This window comes from Ammospiza caudacuta, chromosome 2 (assembly GCF_027887145.1).
Source record: "Ammospiza caudacuta isolate bAmmCau1 chromosome 2, bAmmCau1.pri, whole genome shotgun sequence".
Classification (NCBI taxonomy): Eukaryota; Metazoa; Chordata; class Aves; order Passeriformes; family Passerellidae; genus Ammospiza; species Ammospiza caudacuta.
The window spans coordinates 12,154,524-12,180,555 of record NC_080594.1 but is presented as its reverse complement, the minus strand read 5'-3'; the positions used below and the strand labels follow the sequence as shown (position 1 = coordinate 12,180,555).

At 40.3% G+C, this 26,032-nt stretch overlaps 1 protein-coding gene across 2 annotated transcripts in view; it reads right to left on the bottom strand.

Moving 5' to 3' along the window:
• Nucleotides 1-25,666, bottom strand: part of CXADR (CXADR Ig-like cell adhesion molecule) — a 32,979-nt gene extending 7,313 nt beyond the window's left edge. Inside the window, exons 1-7 of one of the 2 annotated variants that reach the window (XM_058825309.1) lie at nucleotides 25,539-25,666; nucleotides 9,528-9,697; nucleotides 8,647-8,851; nucleotides 8,127-8,282; nucleotides 7,005-7,127; nucleotides 6,582-6,720; nucleotides 6,045-6,231 (exon numbers count right to left, since the gene is read on the bottom strand). In XM_058825309.1, the coding sequence (XP_058681292.1) occupies nucleotides 6,045-6,231; nucleotides 6,582-6,720; nucleotides 7,005-7,127; nucleotides 8,127-8,282; nucleotides 8,647-8,851; nucleotides 9,528-9,697; nucleotides 25,539-25,596 (1,038 nt within the window). In that variant the 5' untranslated portion in view covers nucleotides 25,597-25,666. Of the gene's footprint in view, nucleotides 1-1,719; nucleotides 6,232-6,581; nucleotides 6,721-7,004; nucleotides 7,128-8,126; nucleotides 8,283-8,646; nucleotides 8,852-9,527; nucleotides 9,698-25,538 lie in introns of those variants that run through there. The other variant, XM_058825308.1, reaches the window with a different exon arrangement.
• Nucleotides 25,667-26,032: the final 366 nt, after the last annotated feature.

Below are 26,032 nucleotides of genomic sequence, written 5' to 3'. Positions count from 1 at the left end.
CAAAGCAACCTGGCCAGTGCTTTGACAGCTGAAAGCTGAAGTCTTCAAAACAACAACTTACGAGGGTGACACTGACTTTGATTTCCAATGATCTAAAAATCCAAAGATACTTAAAGACTCCCTATTTCCAGAAACTTGATTTTTAATGGAAATCAGAAGCAGAGACAACACAATCCTCCAGGCCAGTTTTCTGCCAGAGTTGTTATTTTATAAAATTAAAGGTTCATACTCTTCTCCTGGTAGCTGTGCCTGCACCATTCCATAAAAAGCCTAAAGCAAATTAGGAAGAGCAACAGAATCATCATAACTCAAGTACACACATTATTTTTATATCAAGATGCAAGTCTTCATGTTTTGAGAAATCACCTATGGTCATACGCAAGCTAAAAGTAGTTTTAGAATAAGCTGACATTTGGAAAGGTAGGCAACACTCATAGCTTTGTTTCATCCTATTCTTACTTCTGCTACTTAATCAGCTATTTTCTTTACAAACTATTCCGCATTATGAATTTTACAGATAGGAAAGAAGGCAAAGTTGCTGTCATTATCTGCTTTTTAAAAGAGCCTAGTAATTAATTGCCTATCAGTACTATCACAGAGCTTTGAAACTACATCAGGGAAAGAAATAAGAGGCAGTAAGCTCAAAAGACACAGCCAAGACATTCAGAGAAACAAACCAACAGCCAGACCTTTTATGACACTTTATCCAAGGCATTGTCTAACACACATATAAAGGACCACAGAGGTTCTGTAGAGCTACCAGGTGCTGAGTGCCCTCTGTTCTGTCAGGACACTCAGGAAAGTTCCAGCTGTTTTGCTGGAATTCCACAGACCAGCTGGAGTACTCAGCTTCTGGTTCACGGTCACCTGTCCTCTACATAAAACACCTGAGGAGCAGCTGAGGCATGCAAGAGCCATCTGTGACAAAACTGCCACCCTAAGTTCAACACTTCCAAAGTCTTGACAAGAATGTTAAAAAGAGTGTAAGAAAGGTTTCTTAGAACTCTGTAAAGAGACAAATCTGAACTTCCATTTTTATTAGGTTTATTTTGGTATTTAAGCATGACTCTTAACCTGAAATTTTAAAAAAAAATCCTAGAGGTTTATCCACCAGTACTCCATTTAACTTCATATGCTTGTGCACACATATTGGGTTTTTTATATATATAAAGAAGTCACTGGAATATCTGGCCTGGCCGGAACACATTAATATATCAAGATAGGCATGCATTATAACATAATAGCATGCATATATTATGAGCAAATGAAAGTTAATTATGCCTCCAATTATATGAGCTTAATGCATGCCATTATTGCAGATAGAGCCCATGCCAGCTTTGGATCTCCACCCTGGAGATGACACTGGAGAAATCACATAAATCTCATGTAAAATGACAAGGACAATAATCAGTTGGCTTGCAAGGCCAAGCAGTGCAGAATATCCCAAGTCAGCTTCATCAAAATTGAAAGAGATGCAAATTAACACATTAACAATAAAACCCCCAAGCATTTTATCAACATACTTTGAGTGCTGTCAACCAGTTGGTTGAAATTTAAAGGACAATGATTAATCAGTTTCAGGAATTTTTGGTTTTACCTAAAATAAAGAGGGATTAAATCTAATCTATGTTTCAGAATAACTACGCCTACAATTAAAAACCCCACCCAGAAGTGAATATTTTAAAATATCTACAGTTTTATTTGCCTTGGAAGGGGGCAGGGGGGAAAAGCAATAAATAAAATTATTCATGCCAGCATGGTATACACAGCCATATTTATTAGTTCACTTCCAATTACATAAAGAAAAAGCTGAAGACATATACAAGTGCTGCTTTAAAATAAAGACAGACCACTGTTTTCTCCAACAGTTTTATTTCAAAAAGTACACAAGTCTGTCATGGAATTATAGCATTTTAAAATTTTGGATTTCGTTTTTTTTACAAATTCACTCACAATACCTGTATTTTAAAATACCATTCCCCCAAAAGTGTGAATATAAAAACCTCATACTGAAATTCATATCAATGTTCAAAGTCCATGCTTTGTGCATGAGAAATGTAATGTAACATTGTAACATTTTGGATCCCAGGAAGTTGTTATTGCTCTGATTTCAGCTGAGCTATGCCTCAGTGCTAGGGGATTATCCAACAAAGGGCCCCAAAAAGCACCTATCAAGTGTATAAAACAAGGTTTAAGTGACACAAATAGCATAATATCTTTAGACTGAACAAAGACCTAGAGTGATCCAGAATATATACACTGCTCAGAACAAAACTAAAAGCTTGTCATGGAAACCAGTAATATACAATATTCAGCATTACATAAAAACTTGCGATTCAGAAGTCTTACTTGCACTATTAAACAGGAAGCATACATCTAATATGAATGAGACTACCAAGAGCTGAGAAAGACGTATGCATTGTACATTTCTTTCAAAAGTCATGTTTTACCCCTCCAACAAGGCATTTCTGTGCACCACACAGTTTTGGAAGAAGTATTTGTTCTTAGGGAAGGAAGTTTCACACAAGTATCTTTAAATACCCACTGCAGAAAGTTGATGAAAACTCTTGCAATGTATGGACAAGTGTTACGTAACCTCTACAGTATTACAAGTCTAACACTTTATTCACACCATGCTAAAATTGAGGGGTTGCTTTCTATATATAGTAGTCTTCAACAGGCAAGTTTACAGTCATGACATTTACTAGAGGTTTCTTGAGCTCACTTGGAGTATTTACACAACGGTACCACCCTCCCTCCCCTTTCCCCCCCTTTTTTAACAAAATGAGACTTTAAAAATGCCACCTCCTAACTGATATATCAGCTGCCATTACTTCCTACAACTGTTCTGTCAGCAGAGCTCTCTGTCACATCAGACACCTCATATGTTTAACCAGTTCACCTCCCACACAGCTAGAAATTGTCAAAATACAGTAGCTGCTTTTGAGAATCATAATCCAGTGTAAGTGAACAATCTAGTGACAAAAGAAATAATTTATAGTAGCAGTATTATGTTTTCATAGTAGTGTTGCATCCACCCAAAAAGGCATGATGATAGCAACTTGAGGCAGAGTTTACCCCAAGTCAGAGGTTCTATATTTCAGATAAGGACTGTGTCAGATCCCATTTCTTTCATTTTTCCATGCAATTACATAAATAGACAGACACTGTCAAGGCTGCTAAGCCTAACAGCCAGGCTCTGAGGGCACATCAGGCTGTCCTTCTGTCCATTTATTGTTTTGCACAAGCTGACAGAGCATCAAGCATGTGTAAACTCTGCTCCATGTGCTTTACTGAGACAGGTTTCTGAGTTTGAGTGTCCTAGGGCTTACCTGACTGTAAGTTACAGGGTCTCAGGCCAAACCAAAAACAACCAAAAAATTAATTTAAAAAAACCCTAAAAAAACACATAGGTCCACAGACGGCTTAGAACCAAATTTAGTAGGTTTGCTGCCTGGTTCCTTAGGTTTATAGCTCTCTCTCAGTCTGTGATTCACTTTAGTCTTGCACTCAACTTGTATTTGCAGTAACTATACCCTTTTCATTAAGAAAGGCCTTAGTTTCAAGGTAAACAATCAGTGTATGATTAACATCTTGGAAATCTCTTCTATCACAATAATTGGATGCAAAAACATGTCTCCTCATCTATAGTTCTTCAGAAGCTATGTTTGGCACATTTACTAAGCCTATTATTCACCACATAAATGAAAGTCAATCATCTCTCATTGGTACAACAACTGAAGAGCTTACAGGAACACAAACACTTGAATCATAATTAGCAATTTAAGGATTTAAGTGACATTTTGAAATACAGAACAATACAGAGAGAGACACTGAAGTTCACATCCAAAAATAGGCATGAAGAGGTATAAATAGTACATAAGAATCAAGAAATCAGATCACAGTGTCATGTTTTAAGAACTGTACCATCATCTAAGCACCTGTTCATACAGTATGTTTAGGCACCAGAATTTAATAAAAACTGAAGTTACAATCAGGCAAATCTTATTGACAAGGCACACATGAAAGATAAAAAATCTGATCTCTAACAGTATCAGTTTACAATCTAAAAAAGTCCCAAATGTGTAAAACTAACTCTATATTACTTAATAGCCATTCAAGTTTCTAAATTCAGTATGAAGGGTAAGTTAAAATCATGAAATTGTTTGAGTTGTAAGGAGCTTAAAGATGACCTTGTACCAACCACTGCCATGGGCAGGGAAAGTTCTTTACATTAATAGTGCCAGCCAAAAATTGTGCACCTATTTACAGATAGGATAAACATTTAGTAGTAAGCCAAAGAATTCATCACAGATGTATAGGCAGCTACAGATAAGCAGATACTAAACCTAGAAGTCTGGGTTAATGTTGTTTTCTCTCACTGTTGCTACACACAAATAATCCTAACATCTTTCAACAGCCTATTCAGATATTTCCTTCATCAACATCAGTGCACATACTGTAATGAATTTACAGTTTTCCAAAATACCTTGCAGTTCAACATCTCTAGCTAGGGTCAGCTAAAAGAACTCTGCCCCACCTGCTCCCCAGCACAAGACAAAGAAGGTAGAAAACAGGAAGAAAAGAAGAATTGACAGATTCAAACTGTACAGAGTTTTAAATGGAGCTTTTGCAGGTATGTAACAACAGTCATTAGAAGCTACCAGAAGTCCTTAAAAACATGTGAAAGTAAGACAAGGAATTGTTGTGTTTCTCCTGTATTGCTTTAAGTTTGCAAAACTGGGAAGAAGCATTTTCAATCTTGCAATTGTATCAACAATTCTGGGTAATTGTTTTCTCTCTGTTACATGAAAAAGCTTGCTCTCCACAGTCTGAACATTGGTTCAGAATATTTAGGGTTTTTAAAGAGGCAAGAAAAAATGAGCTTTGAACTCCTTGCAAATTCATACAGCCAGGCATTAGCATCTTGAATAAGGACTGACTACTGCTTAGGGGCATACAAGAAAAGTTGTTTCCACAGTGGTTAGAGCAAGAGGACAGACATCAAATACCAGTTACTTAAAACAGGCTTCATCAAATCCCCATAGAGCTTCTAGGAAATTGCTTTGGAAAAAAACCTAAGAGCACTGCCTTAACATCTAACCAAGCATTGGAAAATGCAAGGTACAACTAATTTAAAGACCTGTGTAAAGACACATAACTCATTCTTGCTGTGACAGTAACAGTTGGTCTCTGTAGGTTTTAGAGCTTAGATACTTCTACCAACAATCTGATAGGACCTCTTGCATCAGATAACGTTAAGTATTAAGTTATCTGACAGGACCAGAACTAGTTACTGTAAAAAAATTTGTGTTTCAAAGAACTTGCAAGGTTTTCTGTCACACTTTCACTCATGGCTCTTTCAAATTCAGAACAGGTTAATTTAATTAATAGAACCAATCAAATGACTGTCTGCCCCTGACAAATAAGAGCTCCAGCACTCCAAACAAACATCACCAGGTTAAAGAACCACATAAATACTCAATTTGAACAGAATTCAAAGTCATCCTTGGTATTTCAGCCCCCTGCAACTATACCAGACAGTGGCCAAGTTAAAATATTTCTGTTATTCCACAATTAAGAATAAAGTCTCAAGAACTCTGAGAAACTTCATGGTCTACACATGAAATGCTTTTGCTACTTCTCACCTGTGTCTCACTGTTACACATTCAGAACTGTACATTAGCTGACAGTGTCAGAACCTCCTCAGCAACCTACCAGAGGTCCAAATACCTTCAGTGTCCGATATTTATTTATGAACTTCGTTTTTAGCAAATAGTTCAACTATCATAGGCAAATAAATTTAAAATTAAACATGAGAATTGGTGGCTTTTCAAACTCACTTGTATATTTTCTTCAAGGAAAATTTCATGCCAGTGTTTAAATGAAGGATGGAACACAGTATTTTTCTCTAATACTTACAATGAACACTTTAAAAAAACAGCTTTTAAATTAATAATATTTTATACTATCGACCCATCTTTGCTTTGTGCTGGAATCATCACAGGAACAGCTCCCATTCTACTTAAATTAGGTGCAGCTACCTTTGAAGGTGCAAAGGCTGGGGTTTGAGTAGGAGCACGTTCAAAGTCTTCACTTGGGACTTGGCTATATGGAGTTTTGGTATATCCTTCCATGTTGGAGGGAGACATTGAGCCCAGGGAGGAGCGATTGCTGCCGATGTAGCTGCGAGCTGTAGAGCTGCGACTCTTTGGAGGTGGAACATCTTCTCTGAAATGAGCAAAACACAAACAAAATCAGTTGCAGAACAAGAGTTCAGTCACCATTACTTTAAAACAAATATTCAGTTTGGTTTTTTTCTATTCCAATGTAGTCAAAAATATCCTTATATCTTCCTTTAAAGTAACAAAAGCCCCCCAAACCCTCAATATTCATTGCTTCTAAAATGTTTGCTGAAATTAGACAAACCACAAGAAGTTCTCCAACAAGCCATTAGTGTTATAATAAGCTTTCCAGATTAAGACAGAAATCTCAACTGTTAAGTAACTTATTTGCAGAAATACACATTTAAAAGTTAATCTTCCAATAATACTGCTCAGAAACTAGACATTCATTGTTACCTGATATCATGATGTACTTCTTTCTCGTATTTCTTCTCTCTGTGCTTCTTACAAAAACAGAAGATGATAGAACACAGTACAGAGAGACCCAGCAGAGTTCCTATAATAGCTCCAGCAATTATACCAGCTGTATTTACGGCTAGAATAGACAAATAACAACACTGTGTGTTAAATGTCAGAGTTATGAGACCTTTCTTTAAACATTAAGCCCAGTATGTTTCACACGAGGCAGGTCAATAATACTGAATCACTGAATCAGAGGGGGAGTGCCGAATCACATGCATTTAAAACAGTAAAATTTGAAGTGGCACCCACAAGTTACATAAGAGCATTGGGGTTTTTAACCATTTAGGAGTTTAGAGAAAAAGACCGCTCAGCTTTACCACAAGAACACTGTGTGACTATTGCACAGCAAACACTTACGAGGGGTGACATTCAGCTCAACAGAACATTCATCTGTGCCAACTCTGTTGGTGGCCACACAGCTGTATGTGCCAGAATACTCTCGAGAGGCGTTCTTCAGAAGAAGCTCCCCTGTATTTTTATCTACAAACAACAGAAGGGAGAGGTTTACCATTTTCCTCAATATAATTCCATATTTAATATCACAAAATTACTAAACCAGCATATACATGAAACCTTAACTTAAAAATGCTATATGAAAAAACCCAGATTAAAACAGTTCTATCATGCTGTAAAATGCTATAGTTTGTAAAAGTCTTACTGCATTAGAAATGTATTCCACAGTATTTGACTTGCTCTATCTGCTGAACAAGTTAGATAGGGTGTAGATTCTATAGAACACACTCAGTGTCCCCAAAACTACATTCACAAGTCCAAAACTAACATGGCTTTTGTGTGTTTCAAGTCACTCTTGCACAATGTGCACTCATTCTTGTCCAGCACTGATACTGCCAATTTCTCTTTTTGTCACCTTTAGACAAATTTGGGATGTGGAGAAAGAAGGGTCACAACAACAGTAGCCTAAAGTCTTGAGTGGTACAGAGGACATTAATGATCAGCAGATTCACTGTCAAAACAATGAATAAGAGACATCAAATAGGAGACCATGAGTCAAGTCCAAAATGAAGAACAGTATTAGGTTCTTCCTTTGTAGATGATTTTTAGGGATCTGTTCTTTAAGATATTACATACTCTAATAGAATGCAGAAGCTTACAAAAAATTGGAGATTGTTTTCTTGTTTTAAATCATATTGAAGCCACATCTGAATTCTCTATATCCGCTTAAGCACAAAAGCAAAACCATCAGCAAGCAGGAGAACTAACAACATCTGGGCACAGGTGAGCATGATACTGCAGCTCTTTATGATAAGAATCTCAACTTGAAGCTTGAAACATTTCCAAACATGAATTAAAAACCAGAATCAACTCCAGCTTGTTTCAAATTCAGTTTTGTTAGAGGGCAGAAGTGACATTTAATCTTGACAACTCTATAGTAATGCTAATCCAGAGATGCTTACAAGCCAAAAATAATATTGCAATCTTTTTAATTATTTCAGAGTAATAAATGAAGTTTGACAGTACTCAGCACAGAAGTGGCAGGAAGATTCTGTGTGCCAGACACTCTCCTCCAGTCGTAAGACAGAAGTGGGGATCCTTCTTGTGACACACATTTCAAGGTAACATCTTTTCCAATCTCCTGTGATCCTTCAATGGAACACTTAGTCCGTGCTGGCTTTACTAATAAATAAAACATCACTGAATTAATAACAGTCACAATTAAAATATTTCCTAGTTGTGTTCTGGCAGCCAGTTCATTCTGTGAAAGATAAAGTTTGTGCCACAAACCATTTCTATGCACAGAAAGATTTTTCTACAAAATATGAGTCAGGTGCAGAACTTCTAGAAATGCTTATAATTCTAAATATCATTCCTTCATTTCCCAGAACAGAATTATGCCCATCCCTCCCTCAGTAATGAGCATAATCATCACAGATTCAGTACAACACTGCCCAACAGAAGCTTTCATTTCAGACATTGAAAATAGGGTGGAATAAGCACATAAAAATAATCACTGAAAATTTAATAAAATAAATTATCTTACCAAGTACAGTCAACTGTATTTTCTTGCTTTGAACTCCAGGAGCCTTCTTCACTTTGCACTGATATGTGCCAGTGTCTGATGCTTTTAAATTCAGGATATCCAGTGAACCATCACCAGATTTGGGATCAAGGTTAGTAAACTGCATTCGCCCAGTCAAACCAGCATAATAATGATTATAAACCCTGTCTACAGCATACATAATTATCTATAAAAAAAAAAAATATGATTCAGAAATCTACTTAGTGCACAAACATTTAAAATAATTTCATCTCTTTGAATTTTCAAGTTTCTTTCTATAGTTTTAACCCCAGAAATAAAACAGTGAGTCAAATATCTCCACCTTCAAAATAGCACCACATACAGCATTATAGTGAATACTCCAGCTAAACACCTGACCAAGTACCAATATGTCAGCATTGACTTCTGACTGGAAGAAAACTGTTTAGAATTGCTCCAATTTAACTCTGCAAAACCTGCCTACTAATATGAATCATCTTATTTATAAGGCTTTCAAAGACGGGAAAGTATCAATAACCAAAAGAGTTAAATATATTTAAAATTAAGTCCTTGTGAATCTATTTTCAATAAGGAAGATAAAGCAGGTACAAAAGCAAAGTTTTCTTTTTGGAACTGAAGTGTATTTAATTTGGAAGTTCTTCATTAGAAGGCAAGTTTATAGTGAAAAATGTCTTAACATTTCATCCTTAATCCAGTATTTCAAAACTTCCACTCGATTTCATGTGACTGGTGCTTCAAAGCAATTTAAGATCACAAGCATCCCAACCTGAAAAGGTGGAACTGTAAAGAGTCAGTAAAAACCTCATACATTGACCTACTAAAACAACTGAATTAACACTGTAGAAAGAGAAGTCTCTACTTACTATTTGTTCCTTCTTTTGATTATCTGCTGGTATCAATACCCACTCAATATCTAGTGGTCCTTCATCTTCTGCCGAGAGTTCAAACGTGCATGGCAACGTAACTTTCTCTCCTTGTGCTTTCTCAAACATTGACTGGTCAACTGAAGTTATTGTTAGGCTTCTTGTCAGACCTATAAAAATAAAATTTTATGTTCTGAAAACAAGTCACATGCAGTTGTTCACTGTAAGTGCTCTATGACATACTTCTCCAGTATAGAATTCATGCCATCAGTCAGAGTTGTCACTGCTGAAGAAAGCCTGTGCAGACCCTGTCACCCAACACAGTGCAAAACCCTGTGCTGCTCATTGGAATTACATCCAACAGGCAGCCACATCTTTCAAGCCATACTTGTTGTTGTTTGGAGTGGTTTTTTTGCACATATCATGTCCCACACAATCCTAACCTAAACATTTTCAGCAGCAGGTTTTCAAGTCATTATATAATCACCTTACCATTACTCCCTCACTGTAAAATGAAAGTATGGAACAGGAATGAAGTCTGCCAGGATAGACAGAATTCTTGAGAAATCCTGGGTTGGAAGTAATTACTTTGCCTTTAGTTACAAGGGCTCCTCCATCTACAGGGAGATAGAAGGCAAATTAATCTTTTTGAAAAATCTCAATGAGTTTTTTGCATTTGTTTGTCTGTTCTGCTTGTCTTTCTCCTCTAAAAAGGCTGCATAATCCTTATCTGCATGCCTCTAGGCAAACATGCTTCCAAACAACAAATTTTCCTCAATTCAACCCTGAAAAAGAATTCATACAGTGACACAAAGAGCTACTCAAAAGGCCTACAGCAAGATTCCCTGTTTCACAAACACAGGCTTCCCTTATATCAAGTGTACAGGCTTGCACATCACAGCCAGGATGTGGAAAGCAGACCCTTTGCTCATGATGGAAACAGGTTTGGCTCTCTTACATCCACTGTTTTGTCCACCTTGCTGGAAACCAAGCTCAGATTTTTGGTCAGTTTATGGGTGCAGTTTTCTGGACACACACACAGATGTGACCACAGCCAGGAGAGCTGCAATGCCACCAGGAGAGTGGACAGCAGGAGGAAGATCGATGGCTTTGGTGTTTTTACAGAGGTAAAGTAACAGCCTCAGATGAAAAGTCTTTAAAATCATTTCACACAGTGTTTTTATGTTCTAACTTGCACTTCTCCATACAGTAGAGGAGCTCCAGTGAAGTAGAGGAGCTTCCTTCAGTAGATCATTGAATATGGTGAGTTGGAAGGGACCCAACAGATAATTCTTCTGCTTTTTAAAAATTTTGCTCTCTACCAAGTCTTTGCTTTCTCTTCCTGATGACAAAACAATGGGATCGTTAACAGCTATTTTTTAAAATCCTTCAGAAAGAGAATTTACTTGACATACTAAATTCTAGACTACAGCCTGCAAGAAAAGTCTTTCACTGTTTGATTATTAACAAACTAGGTAGGATTATATGTTTCCTACCATTGATGATATTACTTTTCATGACATTACCCTCTGTCTGGTGGAAGAAAAAAAAAAAACACCAATCAAAAAAATCCACATCAACTTGAGGTAGCAAAGAGATTTACATTCAATGTCTCTTACCAACAATGTACACCTTTTCAAGGATAACTCTAATAGATTTGTACTACCTCTTTTTTGACCACAGTAAACAGATCTGAACAATTAATTCTCTGCTACTAGGCTGAATTAATATTGTTCCCTAAATAACAGTGATCTCCATGAATACTGGTTGACTTGTCACAATCCTATCCCCTCCTAAAGGATCTTCTCAGATTTTCAAACTAGCCATTCTAAACCTCTGAATAAGCAAAGACAACACAAGTACTACCTCTGCTTATGGGTAGTACATTCATGTTTCCATAACACCCAGTAGCATTTACATTACTAATGTAAATTCCTGAACTATTTTTCCACACTTTTCTGTTTCCCTTTCCCCCATGGCCTCATTAGGGATCTGCAATACAATACTCTCAAGTTCATCTCCAAATTGCATCTTCAACATTACTATGTTAAAGAAAAGGGATGTGAACTCAAGTGCAGTTTAAGTGACTGATAATGAAATACATTATGATGTTACTTGCTTCCTTAAAAGCCTCAAATCTGTAACTGTAATTAAAAGCTTCCATTCTGAAGTAAATCACTGAAGCAGAGCTGCTGCTCTGTCGCAGCATCTCCAGTCACAGTCACTTTGCCATCTGAAGTTCCACAACAAAGGATCACAGCACACACATTTGCTTTGCCCTCCCCACAAGGGAGCCTGCTGAGAATTTCACAAATGGGACAATAATTCATGCAAGAGTAACACTCTGCCTTTTCACAGCAGATAGTGGGGAATACAATTCATACTCTGAAGACAGCATGACACATCCCTACTACTAAAAAGTATCAACCCCTCTGATTTCCAGTTGATACCTGCTGAAACACAACATAGCCAAGAAAAAAAAAGCAGACAGATGAGTATCCATGTGCTGATTTTTTGACTACTTTTCTAAACAAATGAGACTTCTATGATCAATGTTTTATTTCTCTCCCTCTTCAGATGTTACTTGTTCATCTCTTTGACAATTTCAAAACAAATATAAAAGAAGAAACAACAGTCCAGTACAAGCAGAAGTCCCCCAAGTACTCATTTGTACTGACATAGCTAATAAGCATTAAATTCTTCAACTATCTCTTGCCTCTCTATTGCCATTATGTGAGTATAATTTCAAAGTGGACATTACACAGTTTCATGGCAAAACACTGAGAAAGTGGCAACTGGGAAGAAAAATTATGCTAGAAGTTGGAAGTACTCCATTTCAGAGACACTCTCCTAGGAAACTAAACTCCAGCAGTTCCACCTATCACTGCCTGGCAGCTTGGTCCAAGTGCTTTAAAAGCCAGAAATGGCAAATGTTTCAGTTTCTACTACAGCACTCATTTCTCTGATCCAAACACACAAATCAACATAGTAATCACAGGCCAAATAAAAGCAGAACCTAACAGTCTGAAGAGGGTTGTCCAAAATAGAAGATTGTCATAAAAATATTTTTAAAGTTTTGATTTTTGATACTTTTGAAGACCAAGTAGTATTTCCATGCATGCAAACATTCTAATGAAAGCTAAAGCACACAATCCTCAGCATTACACCCAACAATCATTCCTGCACGTGAAGCTCCCAGCACACAGTAGCTGCTGTGTGAGGTACCCAAACATCAGTCTGAGCCTTCTAATTATCAGAGCTTTTCCATAAATCTTAATTCCTTTCCTACTGCACATCTCCCAACACCTCTTTTTCCTTACACCAGTATTCCATGGTCTTTTCCTTACAGTAAGGCTGCAAACACAAACTTTTTTTCCACTTTTTTTTTTTTTTTTTGGGTCAACATCAGCCTGCAGAAGCAGCAAGCACCTCAATTAAGGTACATGTCAGAGCTAGCTGGGCTTGGACTGAGCATTAGCAACACAAGGGAGGGGCAGGTAATACTAGTTGGGAGATTCCCTTCTGCAGAGAAGACACACATCTGCTGCCAGATATGCTGGAAAAGGAGGCTTGGCCAATTTGACATGTCACAGATTGTCAAGGGTCCTATGATCTTTATTATCATACCAATAGTGCCTTTTTCTTTTCTTTTTTGTTCCTTTCCCACTCGATTATTACCTGCTATTAACAGAGACCTGGATGGAGCAAATCAAGTGTGGCTAGAAAACTGGACATGAGATCTCAGGTCCTCCTTGCTCTTTTCCTGTGGGGGGAAAGGCTGGTAGAGACCCATCCTTCAAGTGAACAACTCACCACAGGAATGGCACTGCAAGGAGCACTTGAACTTTTATGGCCACAAGTGTCCCTGAGAAACAAGGGCTGCTAAGTTAGAGATAGGATCCAGCCAAGGAAGTGGGATATGAACAAACTCATCAGAGCTGGTGAGGAGCCCTGTAAATGAGAGATCTCAGGGAATGGGAATTGAACTTGGCAATAGGGACGGAATAGAGACTGAGCCATGGGAAGTACCTGGGTCAGCCTGGTGGAAGGAAGAGATACCAGGAAGAGATACCCTGGTGAGGTTAAATGATGTTAAAAGGGAAGCCACCGACAGCACCTGTACACAGAGCTGACAGCAGAGTGAGGCGTGGGGGACAGCTTGCATGACTGGAGCTTTGTCATCAGTGGACACAAGCTTTTAAACAAAGCCAGGAAGGGAAGCACAGCAGGTGACCTGCCCTCTACCTGTAGGAGTAGCTGGAGCACAAAAAGCTGCTCTACAGGACAGACAACAGGCTGGCTAAGAGCTTGGGGGTCAGGGTTAAAGGAAACATCACAGACAAAGTTTGTTACAAATCACATGGTCAGGATAAGAACCTGACAAAAACTATTTCAGCAGTTCCAGGAAGTTTCTAAAAATGACAGAAACTGGTTACTACTTCACCTCTGTGACATCTACTAGCAGGGCAACACAGCAGGATACAAAATCTAAGAGGTTTCTGAAATATTTCAGAGGAAAACAGCACTAAATGAGTCAATCCCCATTTGATACTTTCTTGAGATTGCTTTCAAGGAAAAAACCCAAGAACCTGCCAGGGATGGGATCAAAGCAGCCTTGACCATGACCACTTGGCCATGAAAGAGTGATGTTTAAAATCCTGAGAGGAGGAAGGGAAATCCAGCACAGACCCTGCACTTCATTTGAGCAGACTGCATTACCCAGTAGCTGGAATTCTGTGGAATCCAGTTCAAAAACCAAAAGAGCTCAAGGAAACTGAGGAGTATTTAAGGACAATTACTAACCACACACAAGGAGTACATCCCAAAACCCAGCAAAATAAACAGATTAATCAGCAGCTTGGCCTAAGGAGGAAGAAGCAAGAACAGCCTATCAGGGAAGAATACACAAATATTGCCCAGGCATGCAGCACACCTGCAGGGAAGTCAAAACACAACTAAAGCTGAAAGCAGCGTGGGACTCCAGTGCCACATGAAAACCTTCTACTATTACCTGAGCAGTAAAGAGTCAGAGAGAAAACTGGACAGGTGATAGCTGATACAGAGAAGACCAAAGTACTCGGAGTTGCTGCTGTTTGGAGCAGAAGGTTGGACGTGACCGAGGTCATGTCCAACACAAACAATTCTGCAACTGCATTAAAGATCTACATGAAGCAAGCACTGTGACAGGATGACATTTTCTCCATTTTCCCCAAGATTTACACCTTCAGTTTCCACTCCAATCAGGGAGATTCTATTTATTTATACATGCTCCTCAAAACATAAGAGGATCCACTGTGGTATCCAACTGCTAATACATGACAGGCAGACACTTTATCACGAGCTGAAGGAAGGTCTGTGTTTGTTTTGGTTAGCATTTTTTAATGGATAAAGTTTCAGACCCTTTTCTGGTTTAGACACAGATAAGTGACTCAAGCCATTCATCCTACTTACTCAAATATGCTTAGCATTAAAATATCTAATTTCTAACTGCAGCAAATAAACCTCTGCAAAGTGTAGACTCAGAAGCACACAACAAGCTCTCAAGAAAACCCCTGAAAGTCAACTTTGATGAAGTGAACCTGATCCAAATGACTGCATATTGTTTTCAAAGTATTTTGCAAGAGAACGTGCTATATTCAGCTGTGGCAAACAAATGAATATTTGTGACTGGCTGACAAGATAAAAGCACCCTTCCTTTGATGAAGAATAATAAGTATTATCCCTTACAAAAGTTTGTATTAGAAGAAGTAAGAGGCCCATACACTATTTGGATTCTGAACATTCAGATTTCAGTTTCTTAAGGTGGAATAAAATACTCTTTCTCTGGGGAACTGACCCTAAAGAGCATTGCAAACTATAACTGTATGACTGAACAAGTTTTTCATATGATTTCTGAAGTGGTGCAAACCCATAGCAAGTCTTTAGAAAAACTCTTTCCTTCTGAATATCTGAACTTACTTATAAGTATCACTCAAGTAGAATACAGTTTAGCAACCTACATTATTATAAGGAATAATCTAGGGAAAACTAAATATTTTATGGAATCTGATAGAAGTTGCTTTCTAGTATAAAAGAATCTTCAAAATAGAAAGCAGACAAAAAATTAAAATGGAGCAAAGCTTTCTTCATTCCAACACAGACACAAGCAGAGCTGTGATATATACTAATAAATAACAGAAAATAAATAACAGAAAGGAAATTACTGTATTAACTACTTATGCATTTAGTATTTTCTTATTTAATCAGGGCACATTGAAATTCTGCATTGCTGGCTTACACAAATGTAAGTGTGCATCTAAATTTGGCATGAATGTTTATGGCAGCAGATAGGGCAGTGCCACAGAAGGGTTATGTAACCTGGCAGAGACAGTCCCTCCCTACATGGGGAACAGGACAGCTTCTACAGAGAGTAAGAGCTGAGTTCAGAGATGTTGTTGTACTCTGTGATCCACCTGCAACTGCATCTTCAGAGTACTTCACTACCAGGCTTTCCAAAGCCAGTCTTGTTTGCCAATACCTGACTGCAAACAAGCAGAGGCTCTAAATATAAAAATGCTTTTTCTCACAGAATGTGGCCTTAAGTAGCAAGCAAAGATCACAACCAGAAATGCACATTAGTGCTTTGAGAGCCATAAGCTGTAAAATTTACTTAAAAGACTTCAGCTTAGACTTTTATTTCAAATGCAGATTAGGGATGTACCTGTGATCAAATCTTTTCACTGGGCAGATTTCAGTCTCAAAAACTGCCTCCCCAACAACCCCACTTTACTTCTGAATATTCTCCTTCTCCACAGTTCATCTCCTACTTTTCTCAGCTAGCTGTAATGACTTTACAGAACAAAGCTGCCCAACCTTTCCCACCTTAGACAGTTCTACAACCTCTTATCTCAAACCTGCACTTCTGAACTCAGGCCCTGTCAGAGTGAGTGAGTCAGGTATACACCCTTAGCAAGCAGGGAGTGTGCAGGGAAGAAGGTACACACGGAGGAGGGCCTGGCTGAGGAGACTCCCTGGTGTTTAGTGGCACAATCTGACACAAACAAAGTCTCCAAGGCTGATGTCCCCACAAGCACCCCACAGTCATCTCCTGCTTCCTCACAATGCCAAACATCAGCATCCTCAGCAGCCAAAGGGAATGCCTGCAAGGCAGGTTCCTGCTGATCAAGTAACTGCATTCAAAGCTGCCTTCACAAAGGAATAGAAGGAAACAAATATTTGGCATTACTTATTTTAGTGGGTTTTGCAGCACCCAGGAGCTAAGTCACATCAGCACAGCTGAGATGGCCAAAAAGCTGCAGTTATGCTGTTTTGCCACAAATGAGAAACAAAACCACATCCTCAATTTATCAGTGAAACCCCTCCCCAAAAGGTAAAAAAAAGTTTAAAAATAAAGGCCCAGCTTCAGAGTTGGATTCTCAGCTTCTACATCTTACCTCCAAGAACAAAAAGACCCAACACAGTTACAGCTTTCAGAAGTTTGGGCCCAAAACACTGTGAATCTTTGGTGACTCTAACTTTTCACATGTCATAAACTCTGCAACAATAAGTCCCTAAACAGTATCCTTTAGCTTAGTAAACGTTGGAGGAACAATGTCAATAAAAAGGAAATTTAATAGAAGGATTAAAAAGATTAGCAGTCTTCTCTTTAGAAAGCAAATTCAATAGACTTGGGGATTTTTGAGATGGGAATGAAACTCAAAATGTTACATGACAGATTCCGACACACATATTAGTTGAATACACATCCCATTAATTTAGCCAGGTATCCTGGTATCAAAGAATATTCAGGCTTCACAGTAACCTCAATGGAGGTAAAACAAGCAAGAAACAAAGGACAGGAACAAGCAAGCAATTGGTCGGGAACTAATAAATGCTAGATAATAATTCAGCAGTAAATAAAACAAGAGAGGAAAAAGTCCCACAGCATTACTGCATCTGAATCCATGTGTGTAAAGAGGTTTGGTTCTAGTACATTCTATTTTAGAACTCCACAAAGAATTCAGTTTTTAGGATAATCCCATGCTGATAAAGGCAAATCACAAAGCCCTTCCTGACAAAGAAAGTACTGTCCTGCTAATATCAAGTGTTAAACAGTTACTATTTAACATGCTTCACAGACCACATTTTTTCCATGCTTCACCCCCTAAGTGTTATCATACAATGCAGTGATACAAATTTCAGAGATAAGCACAGTTCACTGGAATGGTAAAAACACCCAAAAACACATTTTAGCAAAAGGAACAAAAGGAACAACTTAAACCTAACATTTCCAAGGCTAGTCACACTACTGTACCAAGTATTTTTCTACTTAAACCTCAAAAAAGCCCAATGCAAAATGGTGAGAGAGAAGATAAAGACTTACGTTTCTACCCTAGCCTAGGTCCACTAGGCAGAGCACTGGTTAATCCTCAAAGGCAGTAAAATTAAGACAAAAGATGCTTACACCTGCATTTCAGACTTCCCAGGTCAGTGCTCTCTAAACTGGAGTCACAGATTTCAGTGAAACTCTCCTACTGTGCAGAAAAGACACAGTTTATGGAGCCAGAGAAAGTAAAGGCAGCCCAGGAATAAAAGCACTCACCTAGGACAGACTTGGCTCCACATACTCTCCTCCTTCCTACTTTAGTCCCAAACTAAATATAAAAACAGTTCAGGAAGCAATTTTTTGTAGAAAAGAGATAGAATTTTACATACTTAATGTTAGTAGGGACAAGATTTTAAAACCCTCTCTTGCACATTTCATCTCAGCTACCTCACCTATAGCTCAAAGAGGCTGAGAGACCAAACTCCCAGTTTTCAGAACACTTTTTCCACTGATGGTAAAGATAAAAGATGGCAGATAAAAGACTTCTTTGCATGAAATAAGTTTTTGCCATAAGCTACAACAAGAAGGCTGATGAAACAGCAGGGCACTTAAAAAAAACCCAAGCAAAAAAAACCAACAAAACAGCAAACAAAAACTAAAACACAACAACAAAAAACCCAAACAAGAAATAACACCACAAAATGAAACACACCCCAAAAAAATCCCCCTACATATAAGAATAAGCCTGGGAAACTATCTACTGTCCTGGATAGTCAACTCTGCTGCTGGGTCTCAAAACAGTGGGCTTGTATTTCCAAATTTTACTTCCTCTGAGCAGGGTGGGGGAGAAGCACCACTCTTCTGAAGCACATTTACTTGAATCCACAAATCCTCTGTCAAATCACACGAGTTAAAAAAAGAAAAAAAAAAAAAACTAGATAGGAAACTGACTATGCACACTTCAAAGACATTAAAAAAAAACTCTATCCGTCTGGATGCCTTCAGACAGCATTAAATTAATAAATAGCTCCAATTTGTGTAGTGTAGCATACCCCTGCCCCAGTTTAAAAGCTACAGCACAATTAAGCTACAAGTTACACATGTTCCCAATCTAATAAAAAAATCTTAACTTAAAGGCTCATATAAACAAAACTACCAATAACCCCAACTCTGCAAATACACAGCATGAGCTTGATTTCACTTTCCTCCACAGTTCAGAGACCAGCTGAAACAGCTGTGCAACAATTAAAACTTAAAAACCACAGGTTAAGACTTGAATTATCTTTCTTTTTTTTTTTTTCCTCACAACTTCGTTTTTTCCTCAACACACCCTTTGCCTTCAGATTCCCTCCAACATCCCTTTCTTTTGCAACTGTCCTTGTGCTCCTTACTTGTTCAGCACATTCTTGGAGCTTTTGGGTTGCTAAACCCAAAGCCACCAGCCCGTCTCCTAGCAACTGCTGGCTGATGACCTTCCTGAGAGGGACGTGCTTATCAAGAGGAGAGAGGGGGCATTCAGATCTCCTTACTGAAGGGGAGGATAAGCTTTCGGGAGGCAACCGAAAGGGGGAGGGGACAGTGTAACACAAACCGGGACTAAGATTCGTTTTAAGCAGAGGAGTGTTTAGCCCAGTATCTCCATAAAACCACAGTGATTCCAAGTTTTCTGTGGGATCAGCTGGATGGGCTTTGGCAGCAGCTGCACGAGGCTGCTCTGACACAAGGGAGGGGAGAAGGAATCCAATGGCACGGCTGGAAGGGGCAACAAGCACAGCAGACACGAAGATGTAGCCACATCACATCTGTAATGGGGACAGCTGTAATGTGACACTGTGCCTTCAGACTGCACTTCAGAGACTCTAAGAAACAGTACTGAGAAGTGCAAAATGAAATGAAGGCCAACTTTACCAAGACTTTTTTCAGTGACCACAAAAAATAATAAGATCAGAGCTGAAATCCTGCCATGACTTACACAAAATCCTGCCCCTTCTCTCCCAGGTCTAGGCCAGCTGCACATGTTGTTTTGCCTTTAGCCCTGCAAGTCACTTTCCCACTACAGAGGGATATTGGAGGCTTACACAGTCACTAAGCAATCAAGGCACATGATTCGATCTTTTTCCTGCCAATTTGATGGCATTTCAAAGGGAGCTGAATGAAGCAGCTCGCTGGCAGTGTGAATGCATTGGGCACATCTGTCAGCTGATGCATCAGGGAGTTCACTAAATCCAACACTTAACTGAGCAGCCATGTTATTTGCACTTGAGTAAAGAGGCTTTGGCTCTTCCGAGCTACTGAACACGCAATGCTTTTCCCCGGTACATGCAAGTTTAGCTTTAAGATTGACAACTACTTGATTCAGTAGCATAGAGTTGATTTTGGGCTCTTTTCTTGTTACTGTTTCATTTTTTTAAAATATAAAGGCAAAGTATTATGTCAGAGAAAAATATCTTGTCTGCCCACTGTTGTTTCCATCCCTGCCCCACTCCCACCAAAAGGAATAAGCTCAAAGAATTACCCACAAAGTTAACAAATCACTTAAAAATTTAGGGAGACTAAAATATATATCTTTTACACATACAGATTAATTTTTACATGCCTTAAAACTGAGACTAAATATTCCTTGTAGCTTATACTGTTAATACATCTAAAATGAAGAACTGAAGATGCAGGATAAATGAATACAGGATACTTCCTTATGCAAACTAATTCTGTACAAGTTCAAACAGTTGAGAATGTATCAAATCCTCATGTTTCCCTCCAACACACCAAATAGTTCTTGTTGACTAATCATTTTTCAGCATACTAAGCATATAGGCTTTAGCTGTAGGGCATGAAAAACAAATCTGTTAAAAAAATGTAGCAGCAAGTGCAGCTGCACAACTTGCAAGCATCAAGTACCTCAAATGCATCCTGACAGCAGCTAAAGGACATCAGAGCAGCAATGAATGGCTCCCAGTGCAAAACCAATAAAGCTCCAAATTGTGACTCTTTATCACATTTTGAACACATAACCCAGCAAGTAGGTGAATTTTAGATAAATTGATAAATAAACAATAGCAATCATATATTCCACCTATATGCATTTGAGGTTCCAGCTGACACACCCTTGCTATAATTCAGACTTGATCTCGTTGAGTTGGATCAGGAAATGGAACAGGCAGAAAACTGACCTCACAAAAATGTATTCTTTTTATAACTTTAAACTCCCTAAACTAGCTCACTGTGGAGCCAGATGAATGCCAGGTACAACTTCAAATGGGGTGCAAAAATAATCTTTGAGGTTACATCTGGACATTTGACTGATTCAGCCATGTAGTCTTACTCCTCAACTAAGCTCTTTCCAGGCCAAGGTTTTACAGAAAATACTTAGGGAAAATACTGATCAAACAGAACAAGTTTTCCTCCTAATGCTCTTCTGCCATCCTTCCTGTCACTCACTCCTGCCCTGCATCAGGGCAAATTGGTGGTAAAACACTTTCTTCTTTTAAATCATGTGATGTAACCAGTTAAAAATTAAAGTTTTCAGCAACTGAGACCCATTTACAACTGCAGTAAAGGAAAGCACCAGCTAGGATGCAGGATTGCTTATATTGCAGCTGCTACTGAAAAGGGTTTACACAGAACTGTGACTTCCTGCCACTTACTCCGGGGCAACTGGCTGAAGAGACTTTTCTGAGCCATCTCCTGAAAAGTGCAAAGGAGCAAAAGAGGAATTCCCTAAAAAGAAAAGAGGAAAAAAAGAAACAGAAAAAAAGAAAGTGTAACTAAATTGCTGTAGTAGAGGGGGTGGGGACACATACATTCTTCCATGCCGGTGAGCCACACAGTAGTTAAATTCTTCTCCATATTTATTATGTTTCACACAGTATCTAAAAGTTTCAAGAAATCAATCAGAAGTTGCAACAAGGACAAAAGGATCACTGTCATTAAAAGCTTACAAAACATGCAAACAACAATTGATTAAATTACTGTGGAAGTATGTTGAAACAATACTGGCCCCAAAACCAAGCTGCCTAATTTGTACAAATTTCTGCAGGTACTGTGGCAAAGGAGTTTTAATGTGCTCCAACACTGAGGCAGATTTAAAGATATTCAAGATTACTCTCTTGAAGTGTGAATGGAATAATAGCAAAGCATACACTTGCTGATATAAAAACATGAGCAAAAATATTTTTCATAAAGCAGCAACAGAAGCCAAACCAGACACTCAGGAGGGGTAGTTTCATCTGTCCCTAAGTGGGCTTGGCTGTGCAAGAGGCAAGAACTGGAAGTGAAGACAAAGAGGCAGCTGAAGTTTGATGGAACACAGGGGGCAGTCAGAGGAGACCAAAGGGATGAGTTATAATAATCTCTGCAGCAGCATTCTCAACACATCAAATACCTTCTGGGAAACACAGATTAGCTAAGGAAAAATCACTAATTCAGATGTCATGGTTGATGTCACAGCAGCTGACTAACAGTGGATTAAGTAATCTCTGGTTAAAGACTTCATACTTCTTAAAACTCTAAGATCCAGGAAAAAGGTCCCAAATTTTGGGTAACTTCTCACATCAATGGATGCTTTAGAAGAACCTGAACCCTGCACCTTGTTCAATTACTGCCCAACAGATGAAGTGTCCCTCGTTTAGCAATTAAAAGACTGGGAGTCATCATTAAACTCCTGTGGTAGTCACACTTCTAATTTAAGGTTCTGCAAGATCCTATTGCATGCATAAAAACATGAACAGGCTTAAGTTCCTTATTATACTTATTTGGTGTATCAACCACCAAATACTGACTTAACATGCCTGCATTAGGTTCTACTCCTGCATGCACGATCCTGGAATTACTTTTGCAAGTTTAACAACAGGGCAACAACTACAGATCTTCCTAAGGTTTAACAGAACTTTTACCATATTTAAAAGCTTACAATTCTGTTAATAAAGCATCACACATTACAGAATTTCAACACAGTACAAAATTACCAACTATTACCACTGCAAACAAAAAACCAAAATGCACACAAAACCTACCACAAGAGCAGCAAGAAAAGATATCACTGCAGACTAAAGTTCCTACCCAATTATTTACCTTAACACTCTACTCAAACTCATCCTCAGTTGGGGCATCCATATGCACAGCCATTTCTGTTTTGTAAAGCCTTCCTCCAAAGGTTAAATGGGTCAGTATGCATGCAATACCTTTTTTTAGCATGTCTTTGTGTAGGTATAATGTGGCTATGTTAACATTTTCAATTATTGAAAATTTGTGTTCTGAAGTTATGCATTTTCAGCAGCTTAAAAGCCATAAATTATCATATTTGTTAAATTGGGATCACAAGTTCAGCACCTATATTTATTCTCAGTCGTTGAAAACCCTACATAAATTAGAATTTGCACCAAATGGAATGAGATTACTTTCCCAACACTGCATACCCAGGGAGACAGTGCCACACCACGAGATGTCACGATCACAGAACACAGCTGGGTGAGGAAGGAAGTGAGGATGTTCAGAGTGACAATGTTACTCCTGCCAAGCCACCCTTGGGTGTGACAGAGCCCAGGATTCCTGGGGATGGCTGAGCATCTCCCTGCCCATGGGAGGTGGTGAATTCATTCCTCCGCCTGCTTGGCTTGCATGCATGGATTTTCCTTTCCCCATTAAACTGTCTTCATCTCCACCCACGAGTTTTCTCATTTTTACCCTCCCAATTCTCTCCCTCATCTCAACACAAGGAGAACAAGTGACCATGTAGGTGGTCCTTAGTTTCTTACTAGGGTTAAACCACAACCACCACAAATCCAAGTAACTTCAGCACCTAGGCAATGCTTCACTGACAACAGCTCTCACTCAACTGCACAAAAAATAGCTTTCTCCAAGTTTGGTCCATATGGAGAACAGCAACTCACTGACATCTGCTCCTTCAGTGAATGTCTATCTGCAGCACAGACCCAGAAACCCTAACTCAGCCTGATGGGAAAGAACAAGGCTAGCTCAGAGGACACATCAACTCCTACCATACACAGATTATTCAATTATTTCCTTCAGAGGACTATGAAATATACGTGGTTTAGAGTACAGTCACCCAAATAGCTGCATGAAAGAGGTATGTGTGTTTTTATTAGGAATATTTCTTTATTTACAAAGTCAATTTCACACTGAGATCTGAAGACACCTGTATCCTTCAGCAGAACTAAAGTGTAAAATTCCATTATGGATTGACATTTCCTCATACATTAATTATTCCTATTTTTTATAATCATAGCCTTTGATAACCTAGCAGTGCAAATGCAGCACATATAATTCTACTCACAATAAGTTCTTTTCACAGTTTTCGTTACATGAAGCTTTTCAATATAAATCTTGATGACAAACTATTGTCATCTATTGCCAACTAAATACTAGTAACTCACAGCTCTTTCACAGCATCTACCTTGTTTCTAACTCTGTTTCAGGAAACACATTTAATGCAGAACTACCTATTCCCTTTCATTCAGGAGATCAGAGTTCACCATTCCATTACAGACACACGGTTTTGATCCCATGAGTAATTTCCCAAAACAGCAGTGACATCAACACAGGCATTAACATTTCAATAGGAAATAAAACCTGACCCCCTGACACAACTGATACACATTTTACTGTGAAGCTGAGCCTCCATGGGTGTTTTGTCACCTTTTATAATTTCACATAAGTTTGGGTCAACTTTAGTGAAAACTCGCTTTTATTTTAGACGTATGTGTAGGAAACACTGATATGGCAGCCAAGCTGATTACAGGAACCCAATAACATCTAGGATTTGAGATGAAAAACATCTGCCTGCTTTTTAGCAGCCTAGGCACGTTTGATATGGTATGTGTGGGTTCTGGGGATGGTTGATTGCTTTTTTTGTTCGAGACTATCTACTCCTTTGTTTTCTTTCATCACGAAAAACAAACGCGTTGAGGTCCATCCAATTCAACTCCTTTCCTCCCACCCTCAAACCCTCTCGCGTTTCCCCGGCAGGGCTCCATCGTGTCCATCGGCTTTGGACAGCCGCGCTCCGAGGGCTCTCCGGGAGCCTCCCGGCCCCTTCCACCCCTCAACAGCAGCGCCAGCCTGGATGCTGGAGGTGCTACAAAGCAGGGTTGGGGTTTAAATGCAACATAGGGAGGAATTCCTTTTTTTTTTTTTTTTTTCTTTTTGCTATTTCCACGTCGGTTTTCCGCGGGTCCGCCGCTCCGGCCGGGAGACACCGGGCGGGCACGGGAGGCTGCCCGGGAGGGCGGCGGGGGAAGGGGAGGGGGAGGCGGCACATAAAGCTCGGCAGCCGCGCTGAGGGCGAACAAAGCCCAGGTCGGCTCCGCGGCGCGGCCCCTCCGCCAGCGCCCGCCCGGGCACCGCGCCCCGGGCTGAGGGCGGCAGGGGACGGGGAATACACGAGCGATGGAGACCCGCACCCGGCCGGGACCCGCACACAGAATCTCTCTCTCACACACACACACAGGGCGGAGACCCCCTCACGCCCATACACACGGCGGGGACCCCACACACGCAGGAGCGGAGGTGCGGGGCACCCCAGCCCCCGGAGCGGCCACCGTGCGGGCAGCAGCCCCCTCAGCCCCGCAGCGCTTCCTCCCTGCCCCACAGAGCCACCGCCGCCTCCCGCCCTCCCCTCTCTCTCTCCCCCCTTTTCCCTTCCCTTTCCCTCCCGTCGGTCCCGTCCCGTCCCTTCCACCTGCGCCCACCTGCGGAGCAGAGCAGCACGAGGGCCACGCCGAGCAGCGGCAGCAGCGGCGGCTCCATGGCGCGGCGGGCACCCGGCGGCGGCGGCTCCGTGCCCGGGCTGCGCCCCGCGCACCGCCCAGCAGGTGAATCAGCCCGGCCCGGCCCCGTCACTTCCGGCCGCTCCCCGCCCCGCCGCGGCTCCGCAGCGCCCGCCCCGCCCGCGGCACCTGCGCCCGCCGGGGCCGCCCGCAGCGCCGGCCCGCTGGGGCTGCCCTCACCGCCCGCACGGCCGGCAGCGCGGACGGGGCGGAACACGCGGTGCGAGCGGGGGCAGGCTGCCCGCGGTGACCGGAGGGGTGCCCGCGGTAACCGGAGGGGTGCCCGCGGTGCGGCGGGGAGCGCTCCGGTGCCGTCGGGAGCGCCGGTCCCCTGCGGTCCCTGCGAGCGCCGGGCAGACGTGTCTCGGTCCCCATGGCAACGCGGCTGCAGCGCCTTGTGCGCTCCTTGTGCAGCG